Source organism: Capsicum annuum, chromosome 3 (assembly GCF_002878395.1).
Source record: "Capsicum annuum cultivar UCD-10X-F1 chromosome 3, UCD10Xv1.1, whole genome shotgun sequence".
Lineage (NCBI taxonomy): Eukaryota > Viridiplantae > Streptophyta > Magnoliopsida > Solanales > Solanaceae > Capsicum > Capsicum annuum.
In genome coordinates, this window is record NC_061113.1 from 233,769,876 (window position 1) to 233,793,552 (window position 23,677).

The 23,677-nt window shown below is 31.2% G+C and overlaps 2 protein-coding genes across 2 annotated transcripts; both read left to right on the forward strand.

Annotated features, from left to right (window-relative positions):
* Positions 1-5,845: 5,845 nt before the first annotated feature.
* LOC107862964 (aluminum-activated malate transporter 4) lies at positions 5,846-13,268 on the forward strand. Its single transcript, XM_016708685.2, has 6 exons — positions 5,846-6,387; positions 7,219-7,356; positions 8,777-9,040; positions 9,131-9,267; positions 9,578-9,724; positions 12,206-13,268. Exons 1-6 carry the CDS (start codon positions 6,012-6,014, stop codon positions 12,848-12,850), a joined length of 1,707 nt encoding a protein of 568 aa, XP_016564171.1. The 5' UTR covers positions 5,846-6,011; the 3' UTR covers positions 12,851-13,268.
* Positions 13,269-18,237: 4,969 nt separating this feature from the next.
* On the forward strand, positions 18,238-23,179 carry LOC107862965 (transmembrane protein 120 homolog). Its single transcript, XM_016708686.2, has 10 exons — positions 18,238-18,861; positions 19,044-19,122; positions 19,206-19,300; positions 20,068-20,172; positions 20,299-20,378; positions 20,537-20,627; positions 20,748-20,855; positions 21,647-21,733; positions 22,315-22,383; positions 22,747-23,179. The coding sequence occupies exons 1-10, from the start codon at positions 18,619-18,621 to the stop codon at positions 22,900-22,902; spliced, it is 1,113 nt and encodes a 370-aa protein (XP_016564172.1). The 5' UTR covers positions 18,238-18,618; the 3' UTR covers positions 22,903-23,179.
* Positions 23,180-23,677: the final 498 nt, after the last annotated feature.

Here is a 23,677-nt window from a genome sequence, read left to right on the forward strand (position 1 = left end):
GACCTTCAACCAGAGTAATACATATCAGAACAATTAAAAGATTAAACAAGACAAGAATAAAAAAAAAGACAAACAGTTCGATCACACCAAATCAATAATTGCACAAAATGGAAGTTTTTTTTTTTAAATTGTTTTTATTGTTACATAAACTATGAATTTAACAATATAATATAAAAAATCAGTCAACAATCAAAAAATAATTATATTTAAAATAACATTATAATGCAATAAAAATAAATAAATAATCATCAAAACAATAACAAACAAGCGACTAGTTCAGCTCCAAAATTAATACAATCCACACTTGAGAAATGAAAAATAGGAGAAAAATTAAGATATTATTTGACCATAGATTTGAATACCAGATTTGAAAATCTACCTTCAAATATTTAGCTCATAAAATTTAATCAAATTTTAAAAATCTAATTTGAAACTCGCTCATAAATTCTCTAATCCAAAATAAATAATTTTTTACCCTAATACACACTTATTAAGGAAAAAAAATTAAGACATAAATTGTACTCTACTTTTTATTTTTTATCTTTTAAATATTATCAAATTTCTCTTGAAATTTCAGCCACATTAAAATAAAGTTAATTAAATCTTTTAAAACTCATAACCTAGAAAATATAAATAAATGATAAAATTAAAAGAAATTCCCAATATGTCTCTTAAAAATAAAAACTCACTTATTTTAAATATTAGAAAATAGCTTAAATGAAATATTAAAATGCATGTCTATGTAGAGCATTAAATTTCAAAAGTCATAAATTTAAAGCTTAATTTTTTTTAACTGGACAAATCAATCATTGGACAAAATGGAAATTTTTTCTTTTAATTGCTTTTATTGTTAGTAAACTATAAATTTAACAATACAATATAAAAAATCAGTCAACAATCAAAAAATAATTATATTTAAAGTAACATTATAATGCAATAAAAAATATAAATAATCATCAAAACAATAATAAGCTACTAGTTCAGCTCCAAAATTATTACAATACACACTCGAGAAATAAAAAATGGGAGAAAAATTAAGATATTATTTGACCATAGATTTGGGTATCAAATTTTAAAAATCTACCTTCAAATATTTAGGTCATAAAATTTAATCAAATTTGAAACTCGCTCATACATCCTCTAATCCAAAATAAATAATTTTTTACTCTAATACACACTTATTAAGAACAAAAATTAAGACATAAATTGTACTCTACTTTTTAATTTTAATTTTTTAAATATTATCAAATTTCTATTGAAATTTCAATCACATTAAAGTAAAGTTAATTAAATCTTTTAGAACTCATAACCTAGAAAATATAAATAAATGACAAAATTAAAAGAAATCCCCAATATGTCTCTTAAAAAATAACAACTCACTTATTTTAAATATGAAAAAATAGCTTAAATGAAATAATAAAATACATGTCTATGTAGAGCTTTAAATTTCAAAAGCGATAAATTTAAAGCTTAATTTTTTTTAACTGGACAAATCAATCATTGGACAAAATGGAAATTTTTTCTTTTAATTGCTTTTATTGTTAGTAAACTATAAATTTGACAATACAATATAAAAAATCAGTCAACAATCAAAAAATAATTATATTTAAAGTAACATTATAATGCAATAAAAATAAATAATCATCAAAACAATAACAAGCTACTAGTTCAGCTTCAAAATTAATACAATCCACACTTGAGAAATAAAAAATGGGAGAAAAATTAAGCTATTATTTGACCATAGATTTGGGTACCAAATTTTGAAAATCTACCTTCAAATATTTAGGTCATAAAATTTAATCAAATTTGAAACTCGCTCATACATGCTCTAATTCAAAATAAATAATTTTTACCCTAATACACACTTATTAAGGAAAAAAATTAAGACATAAATTGCACTCTACTTTTTATTTTTAATCTTTTAAATATTATCAAATTTTTCTTGAAATTTCAGCCACATTAAAATAAAGTTAATTAAATCTTTTAGATCTCATAACCTAGAAAATATAAATAAATGATAAAATTAAAAAAAAAAAAATCCCAATATGTCTCTTAAAAAATAACAACTCAGTTATTTTAAATATTAAAAAATAGCTTCAATGAAATATTATAATGAATGTCTATGTAGAGCTTTAAATTTTAAAAAATCATAAATTTAAAGCTTAATTTTTTTTAACTGGACAAATCAATAATTGGACAAAATGGAAGTTTTTTTTTAAATTGCTTTTATTGTTACATAAACTATGAATTTAACAATATAATATAAAAAATTAGTCAACAATCAAAAAATAATTATATTTAAAATAACATTATAATGCAATAAAAAATATAAATAATCATCAAAACAATAACAAACAAGCTAGTAGTTCAGCTCCAAAATTAATACAATCCACACTTGAGAAATGAAAAATGGAAGAAAAATTAAGATATTATTTTACCAAAGATTTGGGCACAAGATTTTGAAAATCTACCTTCAAATATTTAGGTCATAAAATTTAATCAAATTTGAAACTCACGCATACATCCTCTAATTCAAAATAAATAATTTTTTTACCCTAATACAAACTTATTAAGGAAAAAAAATTAAGACATAAATTGTACTCTACTTTTTATTCTTAACCTTTAAAAATATTATCAAATTTCTCTTAAAATTTCAGCCACATTAAAATAAAGTTAATTAAATCTTTTAGGACTCACAGCCTAAAAAATATAAATAAATGATAAAATTAAAAGAAATCTCCAATATGTCTCTTAAAAAATAACAACTGAGTTATTTTAAATATTTAAAAATAGCTTAAATGAAATATTAAGATGGATGTCTATGTAGAGCTTTGAATTTCAAAAAATCATAAATTTAAAGCTTAATTTTTTTAAATGGACAAAATGAATTTTTTTTTAATTGCTTTTATTGTTACATAAACTATGAATTTAACAATATAATATAAAAAATCAGTCAACGATAAAATAATAATTATATTTCAAGTAACATTATAATGCAATAAAAAATATAAATGATCATCAAAACAATAACAAGTTACTAGTTTAGCTTCAAAATTAATACAATCCACACTTGAGAAATGAAAAATGGGAGAAAAAATAAGATCTTATTTGACCATAGATTTGGGTACCAGATTTTGAAAATCTACCTTCAAATATTTAGGTCATAAAATTTAATCAAATTTGAAACTCGCTCATACATCCTCTAATCCAAAATAAATACTTTTTTACCCTAATACACACTTATTAAGGAAAAAAAATTAAGACATAAATTGTACTCTATTTTAATTTTTCATCTTTTAAATATTATAAAGTTTATCTTGAAATTTCAGCCAAATTAAAATAAAGTTAATTAAATCTTTTAGAACTCATAACCTAAAAAATATAAATAAATGATAAAATAAAAAGAAATTCTCAATATGCCTATTAAAAAATAACAACTCACTTATTTTAAATATTAAAAAATAGCTTAAATGAAATATTAAAATGCATGTCTATGTAGAGCTTTAAATTTCAAAAGTGACAAACTTAAAGCTTAATTTTTTTAATTGGACAAAATGGAAGTTTTTTTTAATTGCTTTTATTGTTACATAAACTATGAATTTAACAATATAATATAACAAATCAGTCAACAATCAAAAAATAATTATATTTAAAGTAACATTATAATGCAATAAAAAATATAAATAATCATCAAAACACTAACAAGCTACTAGTTCAGCAACAAAATTAATACAATCCACACTTGAGAAATGAAAAATGGGAGAAAAAATAAGATATTATTTGACCATAGATTTGGGTACCAGATTTGTAAAATCTACCTTCAAATATTTAGGTCATAAAATTTAATCAAATTTGAAACTCGCTCATACATTCTCTAATTCAAAAATAAATAATTTTTTACCCTAACACACACTTATTAAGGAAAAAAAATTAACACATAAATTGTACTCTATTTTTTATTTTTAATATTTTAAATATTATCAAATTTCTCTTGAAATTTCAGCTATATTAAAATAAATTTAATTAAATCTTTTAGAACTCATAACCTAGAAAATATAAATAAATGATAAAAGTAAAAGAAATTCCCAATATGTCTTTTAAAAAATAACAACTCACTTATTTTAAATATTAAAAAATAGCTTAAATGAAATATTAAAATGCATGTCTATGTAGAGCTTTACATTTCAACAGTCTTAAATTTAAAGCTTAATTTTTTTTAATTGGACAAATCAATAATTGGACAAAATGGAAGTTTTTTTAAAATTGCTTTTATTCTTACATAAACTATGAATTTAACAATATAATATAAAAAATCGACCAACAATCAAAAAATAATTATATTTAAAGTAACATTATAATGCAATAAAAATATAAATAATCATCAAAACAATAACAAGCTACTAGTTCAGCTTCCAAATTAATACAATTCACACTTAAGAAATAAAAAATGATAGAAAAATTAAGATATTATTTGACCATAGATTTGGATACCAGATTTTGAAAATCTACCTTCAAATATTTAGGACATAAAATTTAATCAAATTTAAAAAATCTAATTTGAAACTCGCTCATACATTCTCTAATCCAAAATAAATAATTGTTTACCCAACCCAATACACACTTATTAAGGAAGAAAAAAAACAAGACATAAAAAGTTAAAATAACATTTCACTTATTTTAAATATTAAAAAATAACTTAAATGAAATATTATAATGCATGTCTATGTAGAGCTTTAAATTTCAAAAGTCATAACTTTAAGGCCTAATGTTTTTTAATTAGACAAATCAATAATTGGACAAAATGAATTTTTTAATTGTTTTTGTTGTTACAAAAACTATGAATTTAACAATATAATATAAAAAACTAGTCAACAATCAAAAAATAATTATATTTAAAGTAACATTATAATCCAATAAAAAATATAAACAATCATCAAAACAATAACAAGCTACTAGTTCAGCTCCAAAATTAATACAATTCACACTTGAGAAATGAAAAATGGGAGAAAAATTAAGATATTATTTGGCCATGAATTTGGGTATGAGATTTTGAAAATCTACGTTCAAATATTTAGGTCGTAAAATTTAATCAAATTTTAAAAATCTAATTTGAAACTCGCTCATACATTCTCTAATCAAAAATAAATAATTTCTTACTCTAATACACACTTATTAAGGAAAAAAAAAAGACATAAATTGTACTCTACTTTTTATTTTAAATATTATTAAATTTCTCTTAAAATTTTAGCCACATTAAAATAAAGTTAATTAAATATTTTAGAACTCATAACCTAAAAAATATAAATAAACAATAAAATTAAAAGAAATATTCAATATTTCTCTTAAAAAATAACAACTCACTTATTTTAAAGATTAAAAAGTAGCTTCAATGAAATATTAAAATGCATGTCTATGTAGAGCTTTAAATTTCAAAAGTCATAACTTTAAAGCATAGTACTTTTTTTTAAGTTTCAAATTGCCAACTCAATTTATAATACCCAATCACGAGTTAAATCCATTTTCCGAAAAAAAAATAAAAATACTTTCTTCGGTCTATTTTATCCGTCTCAAATTTTCTAATTTGATATCCTATTTTACTTATATTTTTTATTTGTTAAGACAAAACAATTTTTTTCTATTATACTCTTAGTGTAATTGATTACTCCTTGTTATTATCCATCCATTAATATTGAAATTAATAACAACATACAATTAAAAGAGTTTAAATGATAAAGTTATATTATTAATCATCATTTTTTTAATAACTGTGTTATTCTAATTTGAAACGGATAAAATGAAGGGAGGAAATAATAAAAAGAGAATAATAAGAGACCAAATACATCCAATCTTGAGATGCAGTTGACAACAACAACCAAATTTTAAAGAATCTCAATTATACTATTTATTTACTCCAAAAATATTAATTCAGATCACACTGGGTGACCATATAATAAACACCCAACAACTAAACAATCATGCAACTCCAAAAAAAAAAAAAATAATAATTAAAAATGGCAACAGGGAATGCATATCTAGGTTCAATGAAGCAAAGTTTTAATGAATCAAGCAAAGAAAAATTGTTACTGCCAAGGAAAGGCTACTCTGACTTGGGGGTAGGTGGTGGTGGTTGTTTTAATGGAAGTGACAACTTTCTGGAAAGGTTTCGTTATGGAGTTTATGAGTACTGGAACAGTGTTAAAGAAGCTGCAATTAAAGCAGTTCAAATGGGTCGTAATGATCCAAGGAAGATTATTTTTTCTGCTAAAGTGGGGTTTGCTCTTGCTCTTGTTTCCATTCTGATTTTTTTTAAGGAACCGATACCGTATATTGGGAAACACTCCATTTGGGCCATTCTTACTGTTGTCGTCGTCTTTGAATTCAGTATAGGTAAGTGAAAAATTGTTCTTCTTGTTTTTTATTTTTTTATTTATTGTTGTTGTTGTAATTGGGGGTAGGGTAAGGTGAAACAGGTGCAGGGATTATAAGAATCTTCATCGACAGGTGAAAATTTAAGTGGCCAACCAACCGAGCTACTAAGATTTGCGAAAAATTTCATTTTTTAAAAAGTATATGGGGCAGGGGAAGGGAAGACAGCTGAGGGAATTGCAGGGTGGGGAAGCGAATCCTCAGGTAGCCAACCAACCAACTGAGCGACTAAGATTCGCCAAGAAAAATCATTTTTTTAAAAAAAATTTGGAGCAGGGAAAGGGGAAACAGGTGAGGGAATTACAAGGTGGGGAATCGAATCCTCAGGTAGATAACTAAGTGAGCTATTAAGATTTGCCAAAAGTTTCCTTTTTAAAAAAGATTTGGAGCAGGAAAAGGGAAAACTGGTGAGGGAATTACAAGGTAGGGAATCAAACACTCGTGTAACCAACCAGTTAAGCTACTAAGATTCTTGAAAATTTCACCTAATCAAACCCTCTTCAGGTAGCTAACGAAACAACCGAGCGATTAAGGTTCCCAAAAATATTGTTTTTACTCAATTGGAGTAGGGGATGTGGAAGGGGAAACATGTGAGGGGATTACAAGGTGGGAAATCGAACTCTCACTAACAAGGTGAAAGTTTAGGTAGCCAACCAACTGAGCTATCAAGAGATCCCCGAAGAATTCTATTTTTATGCATCAATTTTGCAGTTTTTTTTTTTAAAATGTTTTTTGTTCAAGGGAAGAAAAGGGTCGTTGCTAATTTGAGATTATTATGAATAAAATGTGTAGGTGCGACGCTTAACAAAGGATTTAATAGGGCTTTGGGGACATTTTCTGCTGGAGGATTAGCTTTGGGGATTGCTGAACTTTCTCTTATGGCTGGACGATATCAAGAGATTGTGATTGTGATCAGTGTATTTATTGCAGGTTCGGCTTCGATGTTTGGAGATTTGGTTTACTTCATGAATATCTTAGAAGTTTTATAATTGGTTTATTTATGAATCATGATGAAAAAGGTTATGTAATACATTTTGTTTCTAACTTCATCTTGTTTTCTCTGCTTCTCTTTACGAGCTTAGAGATGTAAAAGTGAAGTGAGAATAATTGGCATGCTGATCTAGCTAGAAACTATGTCAAAATAATAAGTGATTGAATAAGTTTGCCGTAGAAGTGAAGAAATGGAAAAACAAAGCCAAATTGGACAGAAAATGAAACTTTAATCGTGTGTCAAGTTTCTAAATTTGATTCAACTTGAGCACTTAATTTGTATCCTTCTGTGAATTAGGCTTCAACTATTCAATGCAACGTGAACTGTTAATTCGTGCTCTGAATAGATTTCATTACTTCAGAATATTGAGGACAGCAGCTTATGCATAAAGTTGTGATTTTTTTTTTCTTTTTTTGATAATCATGGTGTCCGGCCAGCTTGCATGCACCTCAACTAGTTCCACGAGATACCTGGTTTCATAGAAAGGCGCAACTTGGTTCTTCATATAATGTTGATATTAGAGTTAATTTGCAAGGTTTTCAATTTTCACTTTCTTCTTGGCTAGATTTTTCTTTTCTGGGATTTTGAATTAGAAGGATTTCAAACTACAGGTGATTAAGTAGCACAAATGAAACAAGGAAAGAGATATAGAGAAGATCTTTGTCCAGCCTTGCAACTGGGTGACATGAGCAGTAAACTGGAGAACAAAGAGATGAAGTCTGAGAATCTGACCTAATATCTACTCAAAATAAGCACTTATATTAGGTGCATCTAAAACTTCAGTTGTAACTGTGTAGACAAAAGTATTCTCCACTCTTGAATTGAGGGAACCTCTTGATTCATATATTCCCCTCGGGTTTCAACTTCGTAAAAGAATAATCAATCACTCTAGCAACCTTAATAGATGATTAAGTTCATTAGCTTACTGAAAAACATTGCGTTATTTAGATTTCAAGAAAATCACACATCTATTACAGTGGTTCAAAGCAAAGGAAAGTTTTTTTCAGCTTCTCTTATCTCCCACGTACCTTATGCATCGACACCACAGCCGGAGTCACCATTTTTCTTCTTGTATCATGTATCAGCATTGAATAGGCCATTGAGAGGAAGAGTTTGGTTGACTACTAGATGGTATACAAGCTAATAAAGGCATTTAATATATATTTTCCAAGGCTAATACATACTATGATATCCTAATCTGCAACCTCTCCCTCTTGTTCCCGTAATAAGTAACATACACACACTCTCTCTCTCTTTCTACTTCCTTGTACCTTTTGGTGAAAATATGCATGTACATATATTTCCGGGGGAAGTCATTTCTATCCTACTCTAATCTCTACCTTTCTTTCCTCCACTTAGGATTTTGCGCGACTTATATGAAACTGTATCCTCCACTGAAGGACTATGAATATGGATTCCGGGTCTTCTTATTGACATATTGTATAGTGCTGGTATCCGGGACTTCGGATTTTGTTCAGACAGCTGTTTCTCGCTTGTTGCTAATTGGGGTTGGAGCTGGTGTTTGTTTGGTTATAAATGTCTGTCTCTACCCCATTTGGGCTGGTGAAGATTTGCACAAGTTGGTTGTGAAAAACTTTAAGGGTGTCGCTACTTCTTTGGAAGGTGAAGATTCTTTCAACTCTATCTTTAGGTTGTCTAGGGACAAGATAAACATGACATGCTTGACTGATATCCATCATGCTTCTTTTTTAGGTTGTGTCAATGATTATGTGCAATGTCTTGAATACGATAGGATACCATCAAAAATTCTTCTTTACCAGGTATCTGATGATCCTATCTACAGTGGTTACAGAGCTGCTTTACAGTCCACCAGCCAAGAAGATTCCCTGGTAAATCTATGTTGCTATTGATGCTTAACTGTAATATGTTTTATATCCTCCATTCCAAGTTGAATGTCCCACTCTGGAACTATATTATGCTAAGGTCTGAAAGTGTTCAACTTTAAATGGGTATCATGTCGAGGCTGGTAAGTTTTGTGTATTAAGAAAATCGAAGAATAAAAGTAGAGCACATGTAACTTATAGTGTAGCTTGACATTTTTTTGGATGGAAAGAGAAAAAAGATGAAGTTGGACATTCACAAGGGATGGTGGAACAATACCTGTTTTCTTGGGTTGCTAATTTTTGTATCCTGGTTCAGTTAGCTTTTGCTGTGTGGGAACCCCCTCATGGACGTTACAGAATGCTCCATTATCCTTGGGCTGAATATGTTAAAGTCAGCGGTGCACTACGGCACTGTGCTTCCATGATCATGGCAATGCATGGATGTATTCTTTCGGAAATACAGGTACAGCTCTATTTTTTTTTTAACTCAGCGTAAAACAATATGTGGCTCTGATTTTTTTATCTCTTAATCATTTTATATTCCACAAGTGAAGCCTAATTCATACCTGCCACTTTCTTTCTTTTTTCTTTTTGAGTCTGATATGGAACTAGGCAGCTTATGATCAATAGGAATATTTTAGATGTATAGTTATAAAAAAGGCAGTCTGGTGCACTAAAGCTCCCGCTATGTGCAGTGTTCGGGGAAGGGCTCCACCACAAGGGTGTATTTTCCGCAGCCTTACCTTGCATTTCTGGTAGAGGTTGTTTTCAAGGCGTGAACCTGTGACCTCCTGGTAACATGGTAGCAACTTTACTAGTTACTCCAAGGCTCCCCTTCGCGTTGATGGATAGTAGAGAAGTACTTAAATTGATCACTAATCAGCATTCTCGACTTGTGCAGTTCTACGTAACCTTCTTTCTTATTTTTTTGATATCGTTGGTGTCCGGGTTTTCTTGCTTAAACCTTGACTATTCCACCGAGTACCAGCTACCTCCTACCAGTATCGGTACTGGTAACGCAGCCACCAAGGTTTAGGAAGATGGAAAGAAATCACCTAGTCTTGTTGTCTCTGCTGGATTTGAACCCTAGTCTCCAAGTTTTTTCACTACTTCATTAACCTCAAGACCACACCCTTTGGATGCAGTTCCACGTAACCATATTCGGAAATGGTAGATACGTAGGAACTATGCTAAAGTTAGTACCTGTCAAGAGGTTTGCGCTCCCTCTATGGGTAAAACACGAAGGTGTGCACAGAACTATTAATTAATTTTTAACACCATCCCATTGGATTGTTCAATAAATAAATCTAGAAGTTACCAAGTGAAATGTAGATTCCCATCTCAGATCCAAAGATCACTTGAGGAGTGCTTAAACCTTAAAGCTGGTTGAATCTTAGGTTGGATGTTTGGCCTTTAATACAAACACCTGAACTGAGTACAGCTCATCCAGTCTTTTGCTTCTTGAGGGTGGCCGGAAAAGGAAACATAAGGGAGGGTTAGAAATTAGAATCACCACTAGCATGCCCAACTACACAAACTCCTTAAATTAAGGATATTTTTTGGAATTAAATAAATAGTGTAATAAATGAGTTACTTTCTTTGGGATCTTGGGCGGATAGCGGGAATCTATCCCCGCATAGCAAAGTGATATAAATTACGAACAATAGATATGAAATTAATTATCAGGAATAATAAATTAGAAATTTAGCCTAAGAATACTAGTCACGCAAAACTTTGAACTACATCTTGACATCTAAACTAGAAATTTGAATTTTGAACTGGTTTAATTTTTTTTCTTATATTACATATGTAACTTTTCTTTTTTCTTCATCAGGGCTTTTCTTCGCTAAATCCCATACTTTAATTGCACTAATAGCCTGCTTGGTCAAGCTTGTAAAATCAACTTATTTTGGAAAGTGTTTTCTTAAGAAGTACTTTGGGTGTGAAGCAGTTTGTGTTTGACCGATAAATTTAAAAAACACTTTTGAGCAGCAATTAATGTTTGACCAAGCTTTTCAAAAGTACTTTTTAAGTGTATTTTTCTCGTAAGTGCTTTTAGGGAAAATCTACTTTCTTTAGCTTTTGAAAAATGCTTTTTCTACTCCCTAAAAGCTCTTATTTTCTTTCAAAAGCTTGGTCAAACATCTCATTTTTAAAAATAAGCACTTTTGAGGAAACATAAGCACTTTTGGGGAAGAATTAGCTTTGGCCAAACAGGCTATAAATGTCCCAGCTGGTCTTGGTGCTTTTCACCTTTGACAGCTCTTGTCAGATGTTATCAGTTGTGTATCATGTCTAACTGCCAGCGTAGCTGAACACCCTTGCATTTTGGCTATAACTTTCCCAAGTATCCTAAAAATGATGAGATGACTTTTGTCCAAGTGTCATCCTTTTACTACCTAAACAGTTTGAAGGAAGAAGTATTTATACAGAAAACCCTTAAATGTCAGCGTAACTTAAGTAACATGACACAATTTTTGTCTAGTGTGATGACAGTTCACCAAGCTCTTTTAGAAATGCTCTAATCCGAAGGAGTTTTGTCCAAACGTACATCATCTTACAAAATCGGGTTATATTTGGCTATTGGTTCAGTGATGAAGTTTACAAGTTTTGCTTTATTAAATCTTACCTCAGACAAATAAAACGTTCTCTTCAGTATTCAAAGATATGAAAGTGATCTCGTAAATACAGTTTCTAGGTTCTCCACTTAATAGACATATAATATATATGTTTATATCTGTATTAGTATCTTTTCCTCTTAATAAACTAAAAATTCAAGAATCTTTCCCTATTCATCAGCTACAGCTAGCTGCATAAAATATATCAAACTGATTTTTGAGCTATATTGCCTTTTTGCACTTGTTATGGTCCTATTCTTGATTTTAGATAAAAAAAAAGATTTAAGAATTTATGCTCTCTTCGTGCATTCTTTTTCTTCTTGTAGGCAGCATCTGAATTGAGGCGAACTTTTATGAAGGAGATTCAGAGAGTTGGGACTGAAGGAGCTAAAGTGATACGGCTGCTTGGGGAGAAAGTAGAAAAGATGGAGAAGCTAAGCCCCGGAGATCCTCTCAATGAAGTTCATGAGGCTGCTGAGGATCTCCAATTGTTGATTGACCAAAAATCTTATCTTTTGGTTAATGCAGAGAATTGGGAAAGTTCAAAAAGACCTAAGAAGTTTGAAGATCCTGAACGCCTTCAAGAACTGAAGGACAGTGAACCTAAACCCATGGTAATTAACTCCCTTAGTGAAGCAACTCTCCATCTAAGGTCTGCTCACACATTGAAACGCGTGGATACTCTTAATCGAAATGTAAGTGTCAACTTTTCTGCTTCACAATGGGGTTCCTCAGCAGATGTGTTTGCGCAGCAGACAATGTGGCCTTCACGGCTTTCACTTGTTGGAGATGTGATCTTAAACGAGCGTGAAGTACGTACTTTTGAAAGTGCCAGTACATTGTCACTGGCAACATTTACTTCCCTGTTGATTGAGTTTGTCGCAAGACTTCAGAATCTTGTAACTGCATTTCAAGAGCTCAGTGAAAAGGCAAAATTTAAGGAGTCTGTAGATGCAGCTGAATCAAAATAGGCAGCTACTCTTTGAGATAAGTTATGTAACCGTTCCTGCTTTTAGGATTCAGGGCACCTTCTTTCTGCTGTTGCCAGTCACAAAGATGTTATCGATCGGAAACTTACATGTTAGATTTTGGCTTGGAAAGAAAACTATTCTTTTGAAGATGTCTTGAGATGATTATGTTATGTGTACTATACCAAGAATCGTAGAAAAATCGAGAAAAGGTTTCTGTTCTGCAGCATGTTTTCAGAGCCTGTATGAGCTGTGAATCCAAGAGATAAAAGATCATCTTTGACCCAAGATGTGTGTTAGTTCATGAAGAAGAGGACATGTATTTTTATGTACATTAATATTTGTACTTGTTTCTGATGAATCTATAAAGCATTCAAGATTTTTAAAGATCATTAGCTGGATAATATGGTCTTATTATGCAGATTGCATCCCTAAAACACCTGCATGAATTATTATTAAATTATAGAAAGACATTTGTTTAGCATTCCAATTGCTTCTTGCTTCCATACCGCCACTTGTGGAGACAGTATTTTCACCAAGGAGTTTCAATATCTCATATATATTATGTAATTTTTCGGCGAAGGGGTTTTGTATGAACTTCTTTCGGCCCCAGCATGCTGGACAAATGTCTTGCTCCTACCAACAACCTTACCTTATCCAGAGAAGCTTAACTTTAAGGGACTCTCTACATATTTAGCCAAAAATATTTAACAAACCACACTTCCATTATTAGTGACCCACATATAAGTTAAATTTCAAAATATTTTCTTAAGAACTTCATAATCTATAAATTATTTTTCTACAAAATTTATTCTCTAAATTTATGCTTTACAAAATTAGATCATAATTAAGTATACTTTAATCTTCTCATTAATAAGGAGTGAAGAGTAAAAATCAATTCTTGGAAAAACTTGATTTTAAATATGATCAATCAAATTATAAGCCACTTAGAAATTGAATAGAAAAAAAAAAATTTATATATAAAAATAAATAAATATTTCTTATGAAAAAAATATAAACTAAAAATATTGAAAGAAAATTACTATGGAAGGACTTTGAATTAAAAGGGACAAACAAATTTGTCAATTAAATTAGGATACTTTAAGTTTTAAGAATTAGGTAAAATGGAACAAAAAAAAATTCATTTTTTTTTTTTATATATTTTCGTTCTAACAACTAAAAAGGTTGTCTCAATAACTATCGAAGTTGTTCGACAATTTTGATAGTCAACTTCGATTGTTATTGAAACAACCAACAAAGTTATCAAATAACTTTAATTGTTCCAACAACTGTTTCAATTATTTAAATGATTTTATCCTTTTTAATTTAATAATATTGTGATACCCGTTTATTATTTTTTTTGAATTAAACATTTGAAGTCTTTCAACTTATTTTTCTCTACTATGAAGCGGAATCTCTCGTTGCATATATACTAACCAAGATAAATAATATAAGTCTAATCATATGCATTCGTTTAATTAAATTTCTTTTTCATCAAATTGTTCAGTATTTTGCAAAAAAGTGAACTATATAAACAAATGAATTGTGCACTAAAAATGTGCACAATCAAAAATAATATACTGTGCATAATCTATAAATAAATGGATTGTGCACTAAAAAAATGCACAATCTTTAAAAAAATGAATAATCGTGTCCAATCTATAAATACTATGAATAATAAGTGCATAGTTTATAAATAAAGAGATTGTGCACTTAATAAGTGCACATTCCATAAAGAATGGATTGTGCACTTATTAAGTGCACAGTTCATAAAAAAATGGATTGCACTTAATAAAAAAAATGGATTGTGCACTTATTAAGTGCACAATGTGAACTTTAACTTTTTTAATACCGTCAGAAATCTTTCGTTACAAAGTTAAAGGTATTGTGCACTTATTAAGTGCACAAAGTCTATTTTTGTGTTTTTTTTTTATATATGACATATATTGATACTTTTTTTAGTTGTAAGACATATTTTGGTTCCGAATTCTGTTTGGTAATTTCCAAAATTGCTTAAAAAAATCAATTTTGACTTTTTAAAAGCCAAAAGTAATAAGTAACTACTCCCTTGATTTAAGCCTCTTTAAGTTGACCAAACAAATGACATATATGTCCTTGTAATTGTCCCTTGAAGGCATTATTTCATAATTTGCTGCAAAGTAGTCGGGACGGGAAAAAGTATACCTTACCGCATGTGAAATTAGCTGTGCTACTTCTGGTAATTTAGATGTTCAGATGGATATTTTGTTTACTTTTTTGGGGGCGGGGGGGCGGAAGGGGGGGGGGTCAGCATTCATTAACTAAACATCACTCACTACATGGATTCTTTTGATAAGCTCGACATATATATTAATACTATCCTCAAAGGTTAAAAACAACAAGTCCAGTTTAATAAGAAAATGAAGTGCCGTCACAAATTGCACCTTAATGATACGAAATCTTAACGTAACCATGAAGAAACAAATAATCTTTTAATATATAATTATCTTTTCCAAACACATTAAAACATTCAACACTTAAATTTTTTTTTTAAAAAAATTTTAACGCACAAATTAATAGTCATTCATGAAAATATTTTTAATATATATATATATATATATATATATATATATATATATTAAAATATATATTAATTTTAATTTGAATCATTTTAGCAATAAAAATTAATACTCCCTTCGTTCCATTTTACTTATCCCAAATTGGGATGGCACAACAATTAAGAAAAATAATAAATAACATGACTAGTTTACCAAAGTACCCCTATTAAATGATGTTTACATTTTAATTTAAAGAAAAGGTAATTAATGCAAAGGGTAAAACATGGAAAGAAAAGTTTGTCTTATCTTGATAAGTGGGACACGTAAAATGGGACATCAACTTAGCCAATTTGGGACGGATAAAATGGGACGAAGGGAGTAATAATCAACTCTATATATTATTAACAGCTATAAGGGTATTTCAAACATTTTGACAAAAAAAAAGTGTTTAAAAACATTTATTTACCAAACACATCAATAATTTTTTTTTCAGTTTCAGCACTTTTATCAAACACATAACTGTTTATTTTTAAAATAAGTTCGGCACTTTCAAAAGCACTTTTAAAGAACTTTTTAAAAGTCACTTTTTTCAGCCTATCCAAACGGGCTCGTGATCTTCCATATGTTCAGTCAACTAATAATTATTATTCGAAAAGATATTTTTTTTTGTTAAAAAATGAAATTCGGAGGAAGAATAATTTTCTCAGATAATAACTAATAATTGTGTGAACATTTAAAATATCAACCCAAAGAAAATATGATCAACGAACAATCAAGTAAAGGGTTGACTTATTAAAATTTGTAGGCCTAAAATTGAAGCTAATATTATTTAATAAGCCTATTAATAATGCTTAATAGTTAGTCAACAATGGTAGTGTGGTGTTGGTTCACGTAAGAAGGCTGCCCCGTCGAATATTCAAGGCTGCGTTTGTTTGAAGTTTTTGTTTTGAAATTTTAGAAAGGAAAAATGGTTTAAAATATATTCAAATTTTAACGAAATTTGCTATAGCATGTCTAAATTTTGAGGGATTCTATGACCTCCTTGGTCTATTTATTAGTATATTTTTGCCATTTTTATTTGCTATTTATCTCAAAAATATTGTACTTTATACCTCATTCCAAGCAACCCCTAAAGATTAAAAGGTTTTAAATGAAAGAATTTTAAGCTATTTATAGATTCAAATATACAATTAAATAGCTCAGTACAATACTAGATATATTTCAATCAAAGCATGCAAACAGCAACTTACAAATTGTTTGGTCAAGTTTTTGAAATCGGCTTATTTTGAAATGTACTTTTGTTAGAAGTAATTTGTGTTTGACTAATGAATTTAAAAAACACTTTCGATCATCAATTAGTGTTTGACCAAAATTTTAAATGTTTTTATTCAAACGTGTTTTTTAAAAAAGTATTTACGGAGAGAAGCTACATTTTTTAGCTTTTGGAAAAAACAACTTTCGTTAATCTCCAAAACATTTATTTCCTCATAGAATTTTGAACATCTCAATTTTTTAAAATAAACACTTTAAAAAAAAAAAAAACACTTTCTACCTCCAAAAAATTAGACTGAACTATTAATGCGGGTTGTATGGACATTAAAGCTTTAATCAGAAGCGGATCTAGAATTTAAAGATTGTGGATTCCCAACTTATAACTTTTACCACTAGACCAATAACACACTTTGTTTGTGGGTTCCCAACTTATAATTCTTATATATTTACTAGTTTTTTCAATATAAATTTAAGAACCAAATGAAAATTATGAATTCCCGAAAACCCATAATTCAGATTGTGCATCCTCCCCTGGCTTTAATTAGTGTTGTTCATTATCAAGTGTGTGCAAAATTTAAAAGTGTCATAATCTCATATTGATCTACTTGCCGCAACGTTACAACATTGTTCAACGTTATGGATTAGATTTTAAACCAAAATGAGTCACCCATCACACAATATTTCAAGCCTACCCTGAAATATACGTGTGACTTAGTATACACTACACATTATAGTTGCTGAATTCAAGTCTTAAAGTTGTTGGAACTATTTTGTGGCCCCCAAAATAGTTCTCCTCATATGTCCGAACCACTCAAACCTTATTTCCCACATTTTATCTTTCACGAGGACCACTATCTACTCCTACTTTGGCTGCATCGGCGGAGCTACTCTTTAGTCAGGAGTTCATCCGAACCCAACTCGGCAAAAAATTATATTATCTTCATTTCATTTTATGTATCGTCATTTGATCGGACACGAAGTTAAAGAGATAAGTGATGACTTTGTATAGTTTACACAATTACCTCTCTTAAAGTTATTTTAATATTTACTTTTTAGTTGACTTTTCTTAATAAGTGAGGAGTATAAATTGAAAATGATGTCACTAAATAGATACCAAACAAGAAAATGTGACATTCTTTTTTAGACGGATCAAAAAGAAAATGGTAACACATAAAATGGGACTTAGGGAGTACTATTTATGCATGATCAAAGTTATTTTTATGTTTATATAGTAGATGATAAACCCCCTTCGATTTATTCGTTTTTTACTTTTAAATCTCCTTAGTAAAAATCCCGATTCTGTCATTATTTAATCGAAGTAACTTCGTTTCTGAACTTATCCCTCCTGATAAACTCACACATCCATCTCAGCTACTCTTATTTTCTAGATATGAAAGCTCTCGACAGACCAACTCTCTCTCTCATGCAATATAATTGATCTAACTATCATTGTGAAAAACTTTTCAAGTTACATTCTTCTTTAATTATTATAACCAAAATAAAACTAAAAATAAAATTACTCTAAATTACTTCAAAGTAGAATCGATTAAAAAGGAAAGAATATCTGGTAAGTATATGGTTTTATGGGTACAAAAAATTATTACCCTATAGCTATGAAAATAAATGCTCTTATATTTTGGGGAAAACAAACCATTTAAGAAATTAAATTCACTCCCCTTCAACTAACGCTAGCAGACTCAGCGGTTCTCTGCCTCACTGGGCCCACCTCTGCTATCTCCTTTAACACCCCCCACCCCCACTAATTTTTCCCCTTTCTAGATTCCCTTCGTGCTTTCTGCATTTTCACGGTAACCAAAATTAATTCGTATTTAATTCAACCATATATACACACACACACATATATATATATATATAAGTTTCTCAACTTTTATTCATTAACGGAAAATATAGTTTATATCGGAGAATTGGATCGGAATTTTATTTATTTTGGGTTAGCCGGAGATGGGCGATTCTACGACGGCGGCGGCGGGGGGGCAGAATTTAGGGGAAAGAGATTTTGTAGAAGAAGCTTCTAGAATTGTTGAACAAGCGAAGGAGCTACAAGATGCAGCTGCTTCATTGATCTCCCGTACTACTCGTGAAGAAGATTCGTTAAGGCAGAAAGCTAAGTCGCTTGATTCGTTCGTTCAAGGACTCCGTTCTGCCGCTCGGAAAAGTAAATTGGATCCTAATCAAGCTGAAAGGGTAATTAAGCTTTTTTTTTTTTTAAATAAGAGGTTTTTAAATATATATATCGGGGTGTTCGGGCCAGCTTGCGGTTCGTTTTGTTGATTTTTTTGTGCATATATGTTACATGCATGTGCATTTGAGTAGATGTTATTTTTGTTTAATTTTTTTTTTTTTTTTTGATTTTTATTTGTTGTTAGTTGGAAGAGGAGTTGTACAAAGCTAGTTATGTATTGAGTGAGGGAGATGCTGCAGCTTTTCTGCCGAGCAAATCTCATGGTACGCAGCGTATACTTCATTTTTCCTTTGTTCAATTTAAGATTGTATTGGTAGTTTGTTGGTGTTGATGTGGTTAATTGCAGGAGGATTTTTGAGGATGTTTTTGGGTCCAGTTAATGTTCGAGCTAATAGAAAGGATGTGCAATTGAAAGTGAAAGAGGAATATAATAGTTTCAGGGTACGTGTTTCAAGCTTTGATTTTTATGGTTTAGCTTTGTTTAAGTTACTGTGTGGGAGGTGGGTGATGGGTATCTGTTTGGATCATTGATAAATATAATGGTAATTGAACAAATTGGTATTCTTTCGGAGTTCAATTAATTTGATTTGCATGGAATATCTACTTGTCTGTTAAAAAAAAAAATGGATGGTGAGCACGATTTGCATGTACTATCTACTTGTCAAGATTTTAAAAAAGGAGTCGAAAAAAAGGAAATATGGTGGAACTGTATCATGTTCAAGTTGCATCGTTTCTACATGCGCCAGAACTTGAATATGTTCCAATGCAAAACCAGCTTTTGAGAACTTTTCATGTGTGCTTTGCATGTTGCTGGATGATATTTTGAGGAAGTTTAAGATTCCATATTGGTGGATAGTCTCTCCTTTGGACAGATTCTTATATACGGATTAGACCTTGAGGCCATCGGGTTATTCCTTGACAAAGCTTGGTTATTATTAGTACCAGATAATAGGCGTGACAAGATTCTGTTTTCAATGTTTTTACTCTTTTCAACTTGAAGTACTTAAGGCTATCATTCAAGTTCTTTTTAACTGACTATTGACACTTCGTTATTTGAGGGAAGAAAGCTAGTGCTGCTTCTATAACTTAAGCTTGAAATGATGCCGCCCTTCCCAGATAAAATGCATAATTGACCTGGATACATGAAAAGCTTCAATTATGAGGAAAGCTCTTTCTTGTAACGGCTACATCCGATCTTCTCTTGACAGGACAGGACAGCATATCTATTCCTTCTTTTCCCATCGGTGCTACTAGGCTTGAGGTCTTGGATGTGGGATGGATGTTTACCAGCATTGCCAGTTCAACTTTACCAGGTAGTACATTTAAAAAGAAGTCTTTCTCATTCGACTTCATATCGGCGGTGGTCGTGCTTTCCTATTTATTATAGTAAAAATTTTACATTTGACAAACATGTATTCTGAGCTTCTTGATGTCTTCAGGCCTGGTTGCTTTACCTCTACACAGGTTTGGCTTTGCGAGAGAACATTTTGAGAGCCAATGGAAGTGATATTCGTCCATGGTAATTGAACAACATTCCGAATTGCCATATGAAAATTTAAATGATTATGTAACTGAAGTAGCAGTGTTGTTTTAATGATTCTAAAGTTTGTTACCAGTATCAATATGTTGAACACAAAAGATAGATAATTAATAGAAATCATGGTTGTACTGTTTCAGGTGGATAAGACATCACTATTGTGCTATGGCCATGGCACTTATAAGTCTTACCTGGGAAATAGAAAGAGAACCTAACTGTTCACAGAAGCAGGTTTTTATTCATTTAAAATCTACATTTATATTTAATTAGCTGCTTATCAACAAAAAATGTTCTTCTCTATAATGTTTAAGATTTATAATACTCCACATTTTAATGTACAATCTTTTGCAGAGGGGTGTGCAACTGTTCCTGAATTGGGCTATCATGCAAGGCGTTGCAATGCTCCTTCAGAATAGATATCAAAGGCAAAGACTGTACACTCGTATTGCGTTAGGAAAGGTACACAAACAAAGGAATCATCGGTTTGACTGAGAAGTCCTTCATATGTTGTAATATGTCCTTTTAAAATCCGCCTTAAAGTTTCACTAATTTTGTGCAGATGAACTATTCCTTTTTACAAGTAAAATAAATTTTAGTAATAAGCACCAAGAAGGCGTTTGTTATCTAGTGCAGATAGGCTGATATATTTCTCTTCATAGGGACCGGACACCATGGTTATCAAAAAATATTTAGTATTTTTTTCTGCCCTGTGGTTGGAGAAATAACAAAAAACCTTGAGGATTGACTTCAAGCTCACTCTTTTGGCTTCCTTCTGTTGAGGGAATGAGTTTCTTTTTTTAATAACCGAACAGCCTTTGGCATTGCCAAATGCAAGGTAAGGCTACGTACAATACACCCTTGTGGTGGGCCCTTCCCCGGGCCTTGCGCATAGCGGGAGCTTTAGTGCACCGGGCTTCCCTTTTTGGTGTCCGGGCCAGCTTGTATGGACCTCGACTAATTCCACGGGATACCTGTCTCTAAACAACAGCAACAGGTAACAGGTACCAGGTAACTCTGTCCACCAAGTCTAGAGCAGATGGGAAGAAAACGCCTAGTGTTTTTCTCTATTGGGAATTGAACCTCATACCTCATGGTGCTCAACCCAACTTCATTGAGCCATTAGGCCACCCCCTTGGTGCTTGAGGGAACGAGTTTTGCCTTGTGGCTGAATAAAGAAAAAGACATTTGTCCTCCCTGTCATCCAATAAACTATCCTAACTGTGGAATTGTCTACTGAATTCTGATTACAGGCCAGGAGAATGGATGTGGTGTGGGGAGAAACTGCTGGAGTAGATGGTCAATTATTGTTGCTCTTCCCTGTACTATTTATCTTGCAGGTATACTGAGTTCTATTTGGATTTTTTTTTCTAACTGCAACTATTTTTTCTCTTGAAAATTTGCTCCTGTTGTTTCAGGAAACTGGGCCTTTAGGTTCAAGTTTATTGATTTTAAGTAGTCCAAGAGGCGGAAAAGTAGTGTAACTTCGCGTGATTTTGTTGTGCCTTGTGAAATGCATGTTAACAATCATAGATGGACCATCTTAGTGACTGTCTGTTTCAAATGTAACTAACATCTGTCAGGGATCCTTTTTCTCTTCAATCTTGACATGATTCCTCTGTGTGTTTGTGTGAAGTTTCTGAATATTGGAGTGAAAACATAATTCCATCTAAGCTAAAAGCAACTAGATTAGATGGGTGACAATCTGTATCCTTTTATGATTTGATATCACCTTTTGTAGATGATTCTTTTTTGGACATCACAATCACATTCAACAATAAGTCAGTATTCTTATTGGGGGAAAAGTCAGTCTAATTGGTTATCCCCGTGTACACGGAACGTGCTGTGGAATTTCATCGGTGTAGTTCTATCTTTTGAGGATGTTCCCAAATGACTGTATGCCTTTTGTTCTTGATGTCAGGGATTTGAAGCATATGTTGGAGTCTTGTTGCTCAAGACAGCATTCCTTGGTGTTGTTTCTGAGTGGCAGGTAAGATGAAACTCCCTCTCTTCCACGATATGTTATTTTGTTTGGTTGGTCCGGAAGTTAAGGGAAGATGATTCAAATAACATAGTGCAAGTTGGTTAGAGGCTTGTTTTAATATCAAAGTTTTAGACTGTGAAAAGTGAAGTTCCTTCAACTTATTTCCTAACAAATTATCTTGGGGGCTTGCTTGGAAATAGAACAGCTGAGTACACAAATCAAACAATATAAGTAACTAAACTAGACCTGCTCGTCTGTAATATTTAAATATATATCTTGTGTAAGCTGCCATGCCAAAGAATCCTGTTACTGTGACAGCCCCTTCCTGCCATTAACTAATCAGTTTGAAAAACATTGTGATTGTGGCAGGTTGTTACCTGTGGGATCCTTCTGATTATCATGGCAGTTGGAAATTTTGCCAACACAGTGCAGACTCTAGTGACAAAGTCTCGGGTTAAAGCTAAAATGAGGAGAGGTAAAAGTAGGCAAGACCTGAAATCTGAAACTGGCGCCAAAAGTTCGTGATCAGGCGTGGTTGGTCCAGTCTAGTATCCTGGCTATGATGGACGGAGATGCTTAGTTATTCATATACTGTTTTCTCGTTCATATGAGTAGGCACCATAATGCTTCTTTGACACTGACTTTGGGCTTCAGAGGACAGTTGCAGGAAATAGTCGTTCATGCAGTCCCCCCAAGGAATGATTTTGTTTGGTTCTTTTTTGTTTTGAGTGTTTTCTTGCCTCATGTTGAAAATTTTATGATGAGAAGGGATATGTCTACAGTAAAGGAACTTTGACTCTCAGTGATTTCCATTGTTTCTAAATTTTGGTACTACTACTAAAGCGTCAGCGATAATTGCAAAGCACTAGATGAGCAAAGCGTCTTCTGGTTTTTACTTGCTCTGATGTGTACCTCCGTATCTTGGTATGTGTCAGTTCTATTCATAGTAAATATGCATGTTTAGAAGTCTCTTTTCAGAATACTTCAGTTCAGTGATTACTTCCTGCAATTTGGTGACAATTAGAAAAAACACAGAACACTTGTCAAGAAACAACCCCAGTGAGGATTCATAGACTTGTTTGGCGTCGATGCATAATTGTTCACGGAATGGTTGATCTGGTCTGTGTGCTGCGATGAACAGGAGAAGCATTAGGTCTTGTATGTATAATGTATAATTATGTATTGGAGGTGTATAACCAGTGCATAAATAGTGCTTAACCGTGTTTTATCGACTACTGGTGATTCACGGAAGCAACAAATTAGATACTGTTTATTTAATATTTAATTTCTTGTTGGGGGT